Here is a 13883-nt window from a genome sequence, read left to right on the forward strand (position 1 = left end):
CTAGGTCATGTAGAAAAGGTCAAATAGATTAATATAATATATATGCTACTATATAATAGATATCTATGAGATATTTTACAAACAACACACAATCACACTGTTAGCAGAAGTGTGGCTGCTGTGTCACTTGATCTATGATAATATTAAAGGATATAGCAAAATGTGTAGTCAATGAATGTGTTGTATTTAGTGCGGTGTTGTTATCTTGATTGCATGTTATACTTATAGCGGGAGATAGATAATCCGAGTGATATCCGTAGTTTTTGTTCTGCACAGGATGCTCGTTTTGTTTTGTTCCCGTAATCTGTTGTTTCTAATGTTTAGCGCGCGCAGTTGTAATTTGGTTTTTTAGTGTTAGGCTTGTGGGTAGTGTGTGTGTGTGTGTGTTGTTGTGAGTGCGCTGTGTGTTTCCCTGTGGATTGTGGTTTGTTGATTTTTTTGTGGCTGGGTGTTTTTTTTTGTTGTGTTGTGTTGTTTTTATCGACTAGGTGCTTTTTTACATATTTTGTTTTTTTTTTTTTGTTTGTTATTGTGTGTTTTTTGTTTTTTTTTTGTGATTGGATTTGACTTTTTGTGACATTTGTGATTGTTTTGTTTTTTTTGTAATTCTGTTGCTTGCATTTTGTTTTGTTGTTGGGGGGGGTGATGTGAGGTGGGGGTGATGACAATTGGTGTTGTGTTTGGTTGGTCTTGTGATTTGGATGTTATATCTTCAGGGTATGTACCTAACGGTTGGGTGGGGTCATGTTGGGGGATGGGTGGGGGGTTTTTTTTCATGGGGTTTTGCATGTAGTCAGAATATAAAGCGCCATTTATGTTTTTTAACCCTTTTAGCAAACTGTTTTTTTTTTTCATTTTTTTTTTTTTTATTTTTTATTATTTGTCTTTTTTTTTTTTATTTTTTTTTTTTCATTTTTTTTTTTTTTTGTTTGGTCCATATGTTTTTTTTTTTTTTTCCCCCTTGTTTTTTATGTTTTTACAGTCCCAATACCGTTTAACCTTTGTTTTTTTTTATCATTTTTTTTTTTTTTTTTCTCCCTCACGTTTTTTTTCCTTTTTTTTTTTTTTTTGAATATTTCATCCTTTTTATTTACCCTATTCACCAAGTCACAATTTTTTTTTGGTTTTCTTTTTTTTTTTTTTTTTGATTTTTTTTTTTTTTTTTTTTTTGTTTTTTTTTGTTTTTTTTTTTTTTACACGTCTTTTTGTTCTACCTTGGTTTTTTTTGTTTTTCCACCCTTTTTTTTTTTTTTTTTTGTTGACTTTTTTTTTTTTTTTTTTTTTTTATTTTTTTTTTTTTTTTTTTTTTTTTTTTTTTTTTTTTATTTTTTTTGTGTCAATCGCTGTTTTTTTTTTTTTCCCTCACTTTTTTTTTTGTTTTTTTTTTTTTTTTTTTTTTTTTTTTTTTTTTTTTTTTTGTTTTTTTTTTTTCTTTTTGTTTTTTGTGTTTTGGTTTTTTTTTTTTTTTCTTGTTTATTTTTTCTTTTCTTTTTTTTTTTTTTTTTTTTTTTGTTTTTCTTCTTTTTTTTTTTTTGTTTTTTTTTTAAAGTTCCGGCGATCACACGTTTTACCAAAAACATGCTCATCATCAGAACACCTGTCGCTCTTGGAGCAGAGCACTCTTATGTATTCGAATGATTTTCTGAGAGCTGCCTGTGAACGAGTAGACGCATGAGGGTTCATTGCTTGCAGTGGACAACCATCAACAAACAGGTCCGATGCACTGGACGCAATAGCACAGAACTACAATACAGTTAACGCACAGTTAGATTCAGTCACACGAGAATGATAGACACATGAAAGCAACCGACCTCAAAAAGACTGAAACACCGGGAGTAACAGTTTCACTGCAGACTCATCAGGAGCGGGTGGCGGCGTCTCGTCCGTCAACTTTCCTCTGATCTGCCTGTTCTACTTCCTGGTGTCCCGCTCGATCATCGTCCTGCTACCTGTTGTGGTGAGGAGATGTTCATCAGGGAGTCGCTCACGCCGTCCCACGTAGCTTCGTCCTCAGGACTTCATCAAAAGTTCCTGCAGAAGAAGCAGGCTAAGCAGGCCGGTACCATTCTCAGCGAATCCTCAATGACGCTCTCGTCTCTGTCTCCAGCGTCTCACTCACGTGTCTTCATCTCTGTCCCCAAAACCCCCCCCCCACCCTGGACACTCGAAGCTCCAGACGCTCCTTCATTCCACTCAACGTCATCTTCATTTTCATCACACGCTTCCTCCTCTGTGAGACGCGTCCTACTCTGACCACTCCATCGTCTCTGAGCGAAAACATCAAGAACAGCAGACGAAGTTTACAACCAACACAGCTCTCTCCCCCCTCGATCATAGTCTTGACACTGATCACTGAAAACACTTGAAAAACCCTAGGAATCACGATTCAACGCTGTGACTCTCTGAACACGTGGTGTGTGTGTGTGGTGAGTGTGTGTGGTGTGAGAGAGTGAGTGGTGAGTGTGTGAGGTGTGTGATTGTGTGTGTGATTGTGAGTGTGAGTGTGTGATTGAGAGTGTGTGAGTGTGAGTGTGTAAGTGGGTGGTGTGTTGTGTGTGTGTGTGTGAAGTGTGAGTGGTGCACCCATGGTGTGTGTGTGTGTGTGTGTGTGTGGGTGAGTTGTGAGGTGTGTGGTGTGGTGGTGTTTGAAGTGTGATGTGTGTGGGGGTGTGATGGAGGTGAGGAGTGTGTGTGTGTGTGGGGGGGGGGGTGGGGGGTTGTTGGTGTATGTTGAAGGATCATACTGAAGACGTCAGGAAGGGTGGTGTGGGTGTCGGAGGTGGTAGTGAAGAGTGTGTGAGGGTAAAAGAGAATGAAAAGATGTTAGTGAAAGGTGAGGGGATGGTGGAGTTGGATGCGTGAAAGTGTGATAGAATGAGAAAGGGGGGGGTATGTTAAGGTGTAGGTAATAAAAAAGATGAGCGAGGGCTTTTGTGAGGAGGGGAAGCGGAAATTAGACGTAATGAAATCTCGATGCAATCAGTTTTTTTGAGGTATAAGTATGAGTAGTGCGTTGTGTGTGTCGTGGGTTTGTGCGTGTGTTTTGCGGTTGTGGGTGTGTGCGTGTGTGTGTTTCTTTGTGTTATTATGTGAGTGTGGTTTTGTTTTTGCTGGGTCCCATGTGTTCTTTGTGCACGAGAGGGTGTTGGGGAAAGGAATTTGTTTGTGACGGCTTCGTTTAGATGTGTGTTGGAATGTTGTGTTTTTTAAATAAACATGTCTCTCCCTTTTGTGAATTGGCTGAGTGAGGACACAAGATGTGGTTGACGCTGGTTTGGGAGTGGTTGTGGCATTAGGGTTTGAAGAAGTTGTTTGTGGAGGTTTGTAATGGTCCGGCATCACCATTAGAAACGCAAAAAGGTTGGTGTGAGTAGTTTGCACAATGTGGAGTTGTTGTTTGGTGAAAAGTGTGTACTGGTGAGTTGTTGATGGGTATTTTGTTTCGGTGCTTAATGTGAGGGAGTGACGTGAGTGGTAGTGTGTGTGAAATGTGTGTGATTTGAGTTAGTGTGTGTGTGGGTGTCTGTGTGTGATGGGTGTGGCTAGTGAGTGGTCGAGTGGTGTGGTGTGGGGTGTGGTTCTGGTTGTCGGGAGAGTGTGAGTGTTGTGTGTGTGTGTGTGTGTGGGGGGGGGTTGTGGTGGTGTGGGTGTGTGTGAGAGTGTGTGGTTGTGTGGGTGTGTGTGATGGTGGGTGTGTTGGTGTAGTGGGTGTTATTGTGTGTGGGTGGGTTGGTGTGAGGTGTGTGGTGTGTGTTGTGTGTGTGTGTGTGTGGGTGTGTGGGGGTGTACCTGTGCTGGCAGTCCATCGATGTTCTGCTTGAAGAGAGACGCGTTCAGCCAGAGTCTCTGGCAGACGATTCGTCCAGTTGCTTCATGTTTCCCTTAGACGCCTGCTCCTCTGCAAACTACAGTTACAACAACACAAAGATTCTGATATTTACAGGTTTTGGTTCATCAAAAGGGGGGATTTTTAAAAATTTCACCCCCCCCCACAATGAAGGGACTAAGTTAGGAACCTAACTACCAGTCCAGCAGAAGTCCAACAACAAAAACGTTCATCCATAATGTTTTTAAAAATTTTTTTTCACATGAAAAAGATACAAAGTCCGGATGAAAGCCCAAATATATTTAAATGCCACGGATGAAATTTTACAGGAAGTATGCACAATTGTGGTTTGTGTTGGTGGAAGCGTGGGGGGGGGGGACGGTAAAAAATGATAATTTGGGATTGGGAGGCCAAATTACAGGCGGATAAAGTGACTTGAGAAAAGATGGCAAGAATGATTGTTATTTTCAGATGTGTTAGTGAAAATCTGGTGATCAGTCAATCTTTGTTGCCATGATATGTCAGCGGTGACGGTTCAGAAATGAGGGAAAATGGCACTTTCTGTTAATGCATGGCTGCATCCTCTCCAGGGACATCTTTAAAGACATGTCTTATCCTTTTAGATCTGGTTCAGTTAATAAAACTTTCTTTTGGTCTCCTGATGTTGTGATCATTTGGGAAAAGTTCATCATGTCATCACTGAGACGGACAGAGCTCAGAACTTGATATTCCGATCAGTTTATGTCAGTGTATCTGTGTGGCAGCTGTTTAGAAGATCTCACTGATTTACATCACAATGCATAGAAAATATCAGCTTCTGCATATTTTTGCTCAGTTTGAGTCTCTGAATAATAATTGATCTGTATTTTCCTGCCAATTTCTGCACTCTGTCAGAGCCATGAAAGAAAGCCTGGTACGGATCAAAATAGTGACTACTCAGCTCCTAAACTAAAGCAAGTGTTTGTTTATGTTTTGTTCCATTTGATTCAGATCATGTTTGTGTGTGTTTGTCAACCGGTCTGAGCGAGAACTCAGCTGCTCTCGCGTCATCAAATCCATGTTCTCAGAGCGTTCAGAAACGTCTCCGCGTGCGTCGGCGATGCCACTCGGCTCTCTTCACCACTTCCTCCTCCACTTCCTGTCTGACCTCTGACCCCTGCGGTTGGTTGCGTAGCTTTTCTCCTTGTGCAAACGTCAGTGTGTGGTTCAGGGGCTCGTCCTGCACACACACACACACACACACTCAGATGACGCTCTGGTCTGTTAGTGTGCTTCACGAGTGTGTGTGTGTGTGTGTGTTTGAGTGTGTGTGTGTGTGTGTTTGAGTGTGTGTGTGTGTGTGTGTGTGTGTTTGAGTGTGTGTGTGTGTGTGTGTGTATTGTGAGTGTGTGTGTGTGTGTGTGTGTGTGTGGTGTTAGAGTGTGTGTGTGTGTTGTGTTTGAGGTGTGTGTGTGTGTGTGTGGTGTTGTGTGATTGAGTGTGTGTGTGTGTGTGTTGAGAGTGTGTGTGTGTGTGTGTGTGTGTGTTGTGTGTTGGTGTGTGTGCGTGTGCGTGTGTGTGTGTGTGTGACTGCACCTCTGACTCCTCGTCTTCCTCAGTCTTCGTCTCTTCATCACTCAGCTTGATCTCAAACATGATTCCTCTCTGCAAACACAAGATATAAATGTTAGGACAAACATTCTTAAAGTAACGTTTATGAAACGTTCTTAGAACTTTATAGATATTTGATACATGTTCTCATAATGTTGAGTGATTAACATTCTCTAAATGTCTTTATGATATTATTTGTACTTGATGAACATTCTCATAAAGCTGAAAGAACATTTTAATACAACTGATGTTATATTTTGGGTAATATTTTGTGCTGTAAGAACAACCTTTTAATAATGTTTGAATCATATGGAAACATTTGAAAACGAGGTTTTATGAGCTAGCTGTGTTCTCTGTGGGGGGTGTTTGCACCTGCTGCTGTTTCCCGTGTGTGTGTCGCTCTCTGTTCTTCTTCAGTGTGTGTGTTTCCTGAGAAGATCATCATCACATCATCAGTTGATCAGGTCAGATCCAGGCAGAATGATCTACATGTGGATGTGACGCGTCAGCTTCTCCAGGTGGGAGTTTATTACTGCATAAATCATACATGTGTTCATGTTTCTCTCCCAGCGACTACTCTACTATCTTCTCTCAAAAACAGCGTGTTTATACTCATAAAAACATATCACACACAGTTTTAAAATGAAATAACCTCTGCGAGGAACCACACACACTGTTTACAGAGTAAATACTGAGTTTAGATATGACTGTAAATCCCCTGCTTCTGAAAACAAGAAACACATGAACTTATTCAGTGTTTCACTACTTAAGTGTTGAACTTATTTTAGCAAATGGAGAGGTTTCAGTTTCTGGAAAATGACCTTTACACACTTTCTGTTCTTCAACCTGCTGATGAGAGAAATAACAGTGAATAGATACAGAATCACACACACACACACACACACACACACACACACACACACTCTCACACACACACACACACAGAACACACACAACACACACACAAACACACACACACCTGACTCTCTCTCTCTCTCTCTTTTTCTCACACACACACACACCACACTCTCTCTCTCACACACACACACCACACACACACACACACACACACACACACACACACACACACACTCTCACTTCTACTTTCTATTCATCTGTGAATCCTGAAAAACTAAATGTATCACAGTTTCCACAAAAATATTGTGCAGCACAACTGTTTTCAACATTTGATAATAATCAGAAATGTTTCTTGAGCAGCAAATCATCATATTAGAATGATTTCTGAAGATCATGTGACACTGAAGACTGGAGTAATGATGCTGGAAATACAGCTGCACATCACAGAAATAAATTACAGTTTAACAGAGATTCACACAGATAACAGATATTTTAAACTGTAATATTTCATAATTTTACTGTTTTTTTTAACTGTATTTTTGATCAAATAAATGCAGCCTTGATGAGCAGAAGAGACATCTTTAAAAAAAACATAAAAAATCCTACTGATTCCAAACTTTTGAATGGTAGTGTACATTTCTACATAAAAATTATAAATACATTTTTAAATTTCATATATTTATATATATATATATATATATACACACACACACACACACAGTACAGGTCAAAAGTTTGGAAACATTACTATTTTTAATGTTTTTGAAAGAAGGTTTCTTCTGCTCACTAAGGCTGCGTTTATTTAATCAAAAATACAGAAAAAAAGGCAAAATTCTGAAATATTATTACAATTTAAAATAATTGTTTTTAAATTTATTATACTTTAAATTATCATTTATTTCTGTGATGCAAAGCTGAATTTTAGGATCAATATCACATGATCCTTTAGAAATCATTCTAATATGATGATTCATTATCAAAGTTGGAAAAACAGTTCTGCTGCTTAATATTTTTTCAGAACATGTGATACTTTTTTAGGATACTTTGATGAATAAAAAGTAAAAAAAAAAAAAAAAAAATGAAGCTATGTTTTTAAAATATAAATATTTTATATAACAATATACACTACTGGTCAGTAATTTTTTTTCTTCTTTCTTTTTTTTAAATAAAATCAATACTTTTATTCAGCAAGGATGTGTTAAATTGATAAAAAGTGATAGTAAAGAAAATATATTATTAGAATATTATATTATTAGAATTTTTTTTTTTTTTTTTGAATAAATGCAGTTCTTTTGAACCTTTTCTTCATCAAATATATTAGACAGCAGAACTGTTTCCAACACTCATAATAAATCAGAATATTAGAATGATTTCTAAATGATCATGTGATAGACTGGATGTTACATGTGACACTGAAGGCTGGAGTAATGATGCTGAAAATTCAGCTTTGCATAACAGGAATAAATTATTTTTTTAAAGTATATTCAAATAGAAAAACTATTATTTTAAGTTGTAATAAATATTGTCACAATATTACTGTTTTTTCTGTATTTTTTGATCAAATAAATGCAGGCTTGATGAGCAGAAGAAACTTCTTTCAAAAACATTAAAAAAATAGTAAGTTTCCAAAAATTTGTGACACGTGGGAAACTAACTATATATATAAATATATATAATGTTTCCATAATTTTGACTAAAGAAAAAGTTAAATATATATATATATGTGCACACATTTTTTTTATACAAAATTTTTTTATACATTTTTTTTTATAAAAAATATATATAAAGTTTAAAAGAAAAAGTTAACATTTGAAATAATCTACACATTTATATAAAAATACAATCATATGTGACCCTGCAGCACAGAAGCAGTCATCAGTAGCACAGGTATATTTGTAGCAATACACAACAATACATTGTATGAGTCACAATTATACATTTCTCTTTTATGACAAAAATCATGAGGATATTAAGTAAAGATCATGTTCCATGAAGATATTTAGTAAATCTCCTACCGTAAAATATCAACAACTTAATTTTTGATTAGTAATATGCATTGCTAAGAAACTTCATTTGAAACAACTTTAAAGATGATTTTCTCAATATTTAGATTTTTTTGCGTCCCTCAGATTCCAGATTTTCAAATAGTTGTATCTCAGACAAATATTGTCCTCCTAACAAACCACACATCAATGGAGAGATTATTTATTCAGATGTATAAATCTCAATTTTGAAAAATTGACACTTAAGACTGGTGTTGTGCTCCAGGGTCACAGATATGCATTGAATATATAGTTTTTTTTAAACATATTTGAATATAATTAATAATAAAATATATAATTTTAAATCATACACACACACACTTTTTTACAATATAAACAAAATTTTAAAATATATAATTTTAAAAACAATATACATCTGTGTGTATGTATATGAATAAAGGTCTACATATTCTGAGGTAGATGGTCATCATACACCAAAGTGTTCCAGTTATGACCATTAATGATCTAAATGTGCTTCAGTCCTTAAGAGTGTCTGACTCCATCATCCTCCCTAGATAGTGCACACTCACATGTGAACAGATTCATCAGAACACACACCTTGAGCTCCGCCCTCGTCCTCATGCGTCTGACATCACGATGATACTGCTCTCTGATTCGCTGCAGCTGCTTCAGGTACTCCTGCACACACACACACACACACACAGCCATGTTCTCTAGTGATCATGAACACACACACACACACACACACACACACGTGTCTCGTCTGGAGTGATGCCTGACCTGCTGTCTCCTGTCCTGGGCTGCTCTGATGTTCCCATGATGCTCCTGTGGGTCTGACTGACGGTCTTCAGCGTCTGCTGTGGACGGTCTGAGACCCTGAACACCAGAAATATATATATCTATATATAAGATTTGAAATATCTATACTTCTGCTTTGTTTTCACCTCACCAGTTGTTTCTGAGCTCTGAGTTTGTACTGATGAGCTTCACGTCTCCTCTGAAGATACTCGTCTCTCGCCGCTGCCACACTGAACACACACACACACACACACACACACACACACACACACACTGACTGCCTACATTCATATAAACACCGTTCTGTGATGGAGTGCGGCTTCATGAACCAAAGTTTCAACATTAAACCAGAGTTTATATGACCTGACCACAGATCAGACATCAAACAGCATTTGAAATTAATTTCCCTTCTGTGATCTGACTGTATTTATGTATCATATCAGCCACACGTATGATGTTAGATACACAAGTATATTCAAATATACTCACACTCACGTGAGTGATTTTTACAGTTTTTATTAATATTTTGAATAAGGTTTTATTTTTATATTTTTAGTTTTTTTATTTTAATTTTAGTTAATTTTTAGTCATTTATATTAGCTTTGATTCTTTTTAAGTATTACTATTTAGGTTTAATTCATTTTTATTAACGTTTTAATTCTGCTTTAATTAACGGTTAGAAATTGCATTGCTTCAACTCAAACTAGACTTCGTTCTTCGTCTGATCTAATATCCAGAGTTTAGTTTAGTTGTATTTTAATTAACGTGAATGTTTAGGTGAACGTGTGCAGCAGGTCTGGGCTCTGCTCTGATGAAGGGATGAGAGCAGGATCATGAGCTGAAGATGCTGTGTTCTCTCACAGTCTGTACGGCTCCACAGCCGCGGCTCTGTGCTGGTCGTGATCCGGCTCCTGCAGCGCCTCGACCGGACCGATCCGCCGCCGCTCCACACCAACAGCTGCCTTCATGTGCTCAGAGACAAAAACAATCATCTTTATTCATCATTTCAGCACAGAATCAGTAATACTGTGGTCCTAACTGCACTATTTTCGCTTATTTTCATCTAATATCATTAATTATAAGGCACAGTCACATGACTTAATAGTTTAACTTAAATACCAGACCTGAAATAACAGAAACTGAAATACAACTTAATGAAAACTATAGAGATGTATTTAGAAAAAACAAGAACTAATAAAAAATGTCAAAACCACACACAAATGAACTAAAATGAACACAAAGGCAGAAATATAAAAGTGAAATCTAATTCATCTCTCTGATGTGAGACGCACCGGGGCTTGTTCTGCTGCTCGTCTCTGAGCCGGTCTCACAGCAGGTCTGAAGACCGGATTACATTCAACTGCATCTCTGCAAACCTGATCTGCAGGAGGACACACAAGGACAGCAGATAACACACACACACACAGACACGCACACACAGACAAACACACACAGACACTCACACACACACACACACACACACACACACACACACGCACACACGCACACACCACGACACGCACACACGCACACACACACACACACAGACACACAGACACACGCACACACGCACACACGCACACACGCACACACACACAGACACACGCACACACACGCACACACACACTCTCTCTCTCTCTCTCTCACTCACACACACACACACACACACACACACACACACTCTCACTCTCTTATCTCTCGTCAACACACAGACACACACACACACACATTCTCTCTCTCTCTCTCCTCTCACTCACCCCACACACCGCTCAACACACACACACACACACACACACACCACGCTCTCTCTCTCTCTCTCACTCACACACACACACACACACACACACACCACACACTGTGGTTGTTCGTGGCTTTAGGAGCCTCTCTGGTATGTGTCACTGTGAAGAACACGTGTGACTGAACAAACACACCACACACACACTTCCTCCAGCAGCTGGGATCAACACAGAATGATTTGAGGAGCTCAGAGATGTGAGGACAGGTTAGTGTTTGTGATGCGGTCAGTACCTGTGTGTCCAGGTGTCTGCTGATCTGCTGCTCAGCAGCAGCGGTCTCGTTTTGAAGCACACACAACACACACTCTCTCTCTTCTCGCTCCCAGTTAGCAGACGGACGGTCTCGTGGACTGACCTGAACAGCAGGTGGACAGCAGGCACCACTACTGGGAGTTCAGAGCTGTAGCGCTGAGACCACTCTCCTGGACTGTAGCGCCCCCTCTCACACAGACTCCTCACACACCAGCTGCTTCAGATTACTGCCCTCAAACACACACACACACACACACACACACACACACACACACACACACACACACAAACTAAATCAAATTTGCCATTAAAGCAAAAAAGTAATTTTACTGAGTGTTTTTGTCATTTTCATTAGATGTTGTTTTTAAATATGTCTATATAGTTTTTTCTCTCGTCTCTCACAAACAAACACACACACACATTTCAGTTTTAGTTATTTTAGTACTATCACAGTTAATCTGTAGGGACAGATTGTCTGGTTACGTTCAGAGCGCTGCTAAGTCAGCTAGACCAAAATATTTTTCAGAACTAATTACCGCACACTGTCATAGACCTAGGGTTTTATTCTCCACAATAAATTCAGTAAATAATCCGAATTCCCAGTTTTCTAGGAAGCCTAGAAATCTAGAAATCGCCTGCTAGTCCATTTTTATTTTGTCATTTTCAACATGTCTCTTTAATAGAACTTTCCAATCTCGTTAACAAAATGAAGTCTACTAACTCCTCACTGGATGTTGTTCCTTCCGAGATCATAAAAGCAGCTTTTCCAGTAATTCGAACTGATTACCCAGTGTTCAAGTGGGTTTATTCCACAATACTCATCTCTTGGACACTGGTGTGGATCTGAACTGCTTTAAGCATGCGGTTGTTCAGCCTTTGCTTAAGAAACAAGGTTTGGATGAAGGTTGCTTTAACAATTTTCGGGGCCTGTCTCAAAGTTATCATTTTTGTCAAAGCTTTTGGAAAAAGTTGTGCAATTACAGCTGATCACATTCTTAAATACAGCTAATTTATTAGCTTTTCAGTCTGGTTTCACTACTCATCACAGTACAGAGTCTGCTTTGCTTAAAGTGTTTAATGATATTTTGGTTGCAGTTGTTGCCGGTAAAAATGCGGTATTGATTCTACTGGATCTTACAGCTGCCTTTGATACCGTGGATCATAATGTTCTTATTTGACGTTTAGAACATCTGATCAGTATCAGGGGCACAGCCTTACGATGGTTCAGCTCATGTCTCAAAGACAGGTCTTTTTCTGTAGAGCTAGGCAAGTTTTCCTCATCATCTGCCCCAATTATTAGTGGAGTACCTCAAGGCTCTATTCTGGGACCGCTTCTTTTTAACTTGTATTTGCACCCTCTGGGGGATATTATCAGGAAGCACAATGTTTCTTTTCATTTATATGCTGATGATACACAGTTGTACCTCCCGCTAAAAGCTGGTGATTCCATTCAACCATTGCTGGAATGAACCTAACACATAAAAAAAAAAAATATCAAACAAATAACTCCAACCAAATCAAAAAAAAAAAAAAAAGAAATTATTGTTTTTGGTCCACAAAAAATAAGGAAGGATATTATTAAGGAGCTGGGCAATCATTTCCCCTCCTTCTCCTCACAGATTAGAAACCTGGGCGTTATCATAATAGACTCAGAATTATGTTTGTCTAAACAAATTAATTCTGTCATTAGGAGCAGTTTTTATCAATTACAGGTCATCTCCAAACTTAAATCTATTTTGTCTTTTCAGGATTTGGAGAAGGGTATTCATGCTTTTATTACCTCACGTTTATATTACTGTAATTCACTGTACTCGGGTCTTCCTCAGTCATCACTTTCTTGCCTCCAGTTGGTACAAAATGCAGCTGCAAGTCTGCTGACTGGGGCAAAGAAATATGACCATGTCACTCCAATTTTAGCTTCTCTTTACTGGCTTCCGGTCCATTTTAGAGCTCAGTTTAAGATTCTGTTGTTTGTTTTTAAAGCTCTTAACAATCAAGCTCCATCTTATCTAAAATATCTCATTATCCCTTTGCCATCTACCAGACTTTTAAGATCCGCTGACAGAGCTCTTTTATCTGTCCCTCGTTCCCGTTTGAAACCTAAGGGTGACAGAGCCTCTTCAGTCACTGCCCCGTCTGTGGAACCAGTTGCCTCTAGACTGCCTTGCACCTTCCATTACCATTTTTAAATCCAGGTTGAAAACGTATCTTTTCTCCTTAGCATTTTAATTTTTATTTCACTTTATTATTTTATTGTCTGTCTTTGCTTCTTTTCTGTGTTTCCTTCCTCTTTTAATTTTATTTTACATTCTTCAGCACTTTGGACAGCTTTGCTATGTTTAAATGTGCTATATAAATAAAATTAACTTACTTAAAATAAAATGATAAATGTTGCCTTGGAAACTAGCTTAAATGAATTTTTTTTGTATTTTAATTCTGACTCTCAACTAGCTGAAACGTGTGTGTATGTGTGTGTTTTTGTGTGTGTGTGTGTGTGAGAGAGAGTGTGTGTGTGTGTGTGTGTGTGTGTTTATGTGTGTGTGTGTGTGTGTGTGTGTGTGAGAGAGTGTGTGTGTGTGTGTGTGTGTTTATGTGTGTGTGTGAGAGAGAGTGTGTGTGTGTGTGTGTGTGTGTCTGTGTGTTTGACTGTGTGTGTGTGTATCTAAGTGTGTGTGTGTGTGAGAGAGTGTGTGTGTGTGTGGCTGTGTGTGTGTTTATGTGTGTGTGTGAGAGTGTGTGTGTGTGTGTGTGTGAGTGTGT

The 13883-nt window shown here is 38.4% G+C and overlaps 2 protein-coding genes across 6 annotated transcripts in view; both read right to left on the reverse strand.

The window, feature by feature from the left end:
- Positions 1 to 4896: 4896 nt before the first annotated feature.
- LOC109053288 (serine/threonine-protein kinase Nek5-like) lies at positions 4897 to 10500 on the reverse strand. Of its 5 annotated transcripts, none has more exons than XR_006160875.1 (8): positions 10368 to 10493; positions 9937 to 10046; positions 9227 to 9305; positions 9058 to 9153; positions 8875 to 8955; positions 5789 to 5901; positions 5402 to 5470; positions 4897 to 5045 (listed from the first exon to the last, which is right to left on the reverse strand). XR_006160875.1 is itself a non-coding variant. In XM_042764399.1 (8 exons), the coding sequence occupies exons 2-8, from the start codon at positions 10041 to 10043 to the stop codon at positions 4899 to 4901; spliced, it is 636 nt and encodes a 211-aa protein (XP_042620333.1). In that variant the 5' UTR covers positions 10044 to 10046; positions 10368 to 10493; the 3' UTR covers positions 4897 to 4898. The 5 variants fall into 5 exon arrangements, 3 of the variants coding, with proteins under 3 accessions (XP_042620333.1, XP_042620332.1, XP_042620331.1); XR_006160874.1 differs by having other exon boundaries at positions 5789 to 5948; XM_042764399.1 differs by having other exon boundaries at positions 5789 to 5845.
- Positions 10501 to 11313: 813 nt separating this feature from the next.
- Positions 11314 to 13883, reverse strand: part of LOC109101989 (serine/threonine-protein kinase Nek5) — a 7068-nt gene continuing 4498 nt past the window's right edge. Inside the window, exon 8 of the mRNA XM_042764472.1 lies at positions 11314 to 11361. Within this exon, the coding sequence (XP_042620406.1) occupies positions 11314 to 11361 (48 nt within the window). The remainder of the gene's footprint in view (positions 11362 to 13883) is intronic.

The sequence above is a fragment of the Cyprinus carpio genome, chromosome A9 (assembly GCF_018340385.1).
Source record: "Cyprinus carpio isolate SPL01 chromosome A9, ASM1834038v1, whole genome shotgun sequence".
NCBI lineage: Eukaryota > Metazoa > Chordata > Actinopteri > Cypriniformes > Cyprinidae > Cyprinus > Cyprinus carpio.

Excerpts from the sequence above, each read along its gene's own strand:
- LOC109053288 (XM_042764398.1), bottom strand. The coding sequence starts at position 9,457 with ATGTCTGATCTGTGGTCAGGTCATATAAACTCTGGTTTAATGTTGAAA. Across the intron at positions 5,846-8,874 it reads GGACGAGGGCGGAGCTCAAG|GAAACACACACACTGAAGAA; the intron begins GTGTGTGTTCTG and ends TGATCTTCTCAG. Across the intron at positions 5,046-5,401 it reads AGGAAGACGAGGAGTCAGAG|GACGAGCCCCTGAACCACAC; the intron begins GTGCAGTCACAC and ends GTGTGTGTGCAG.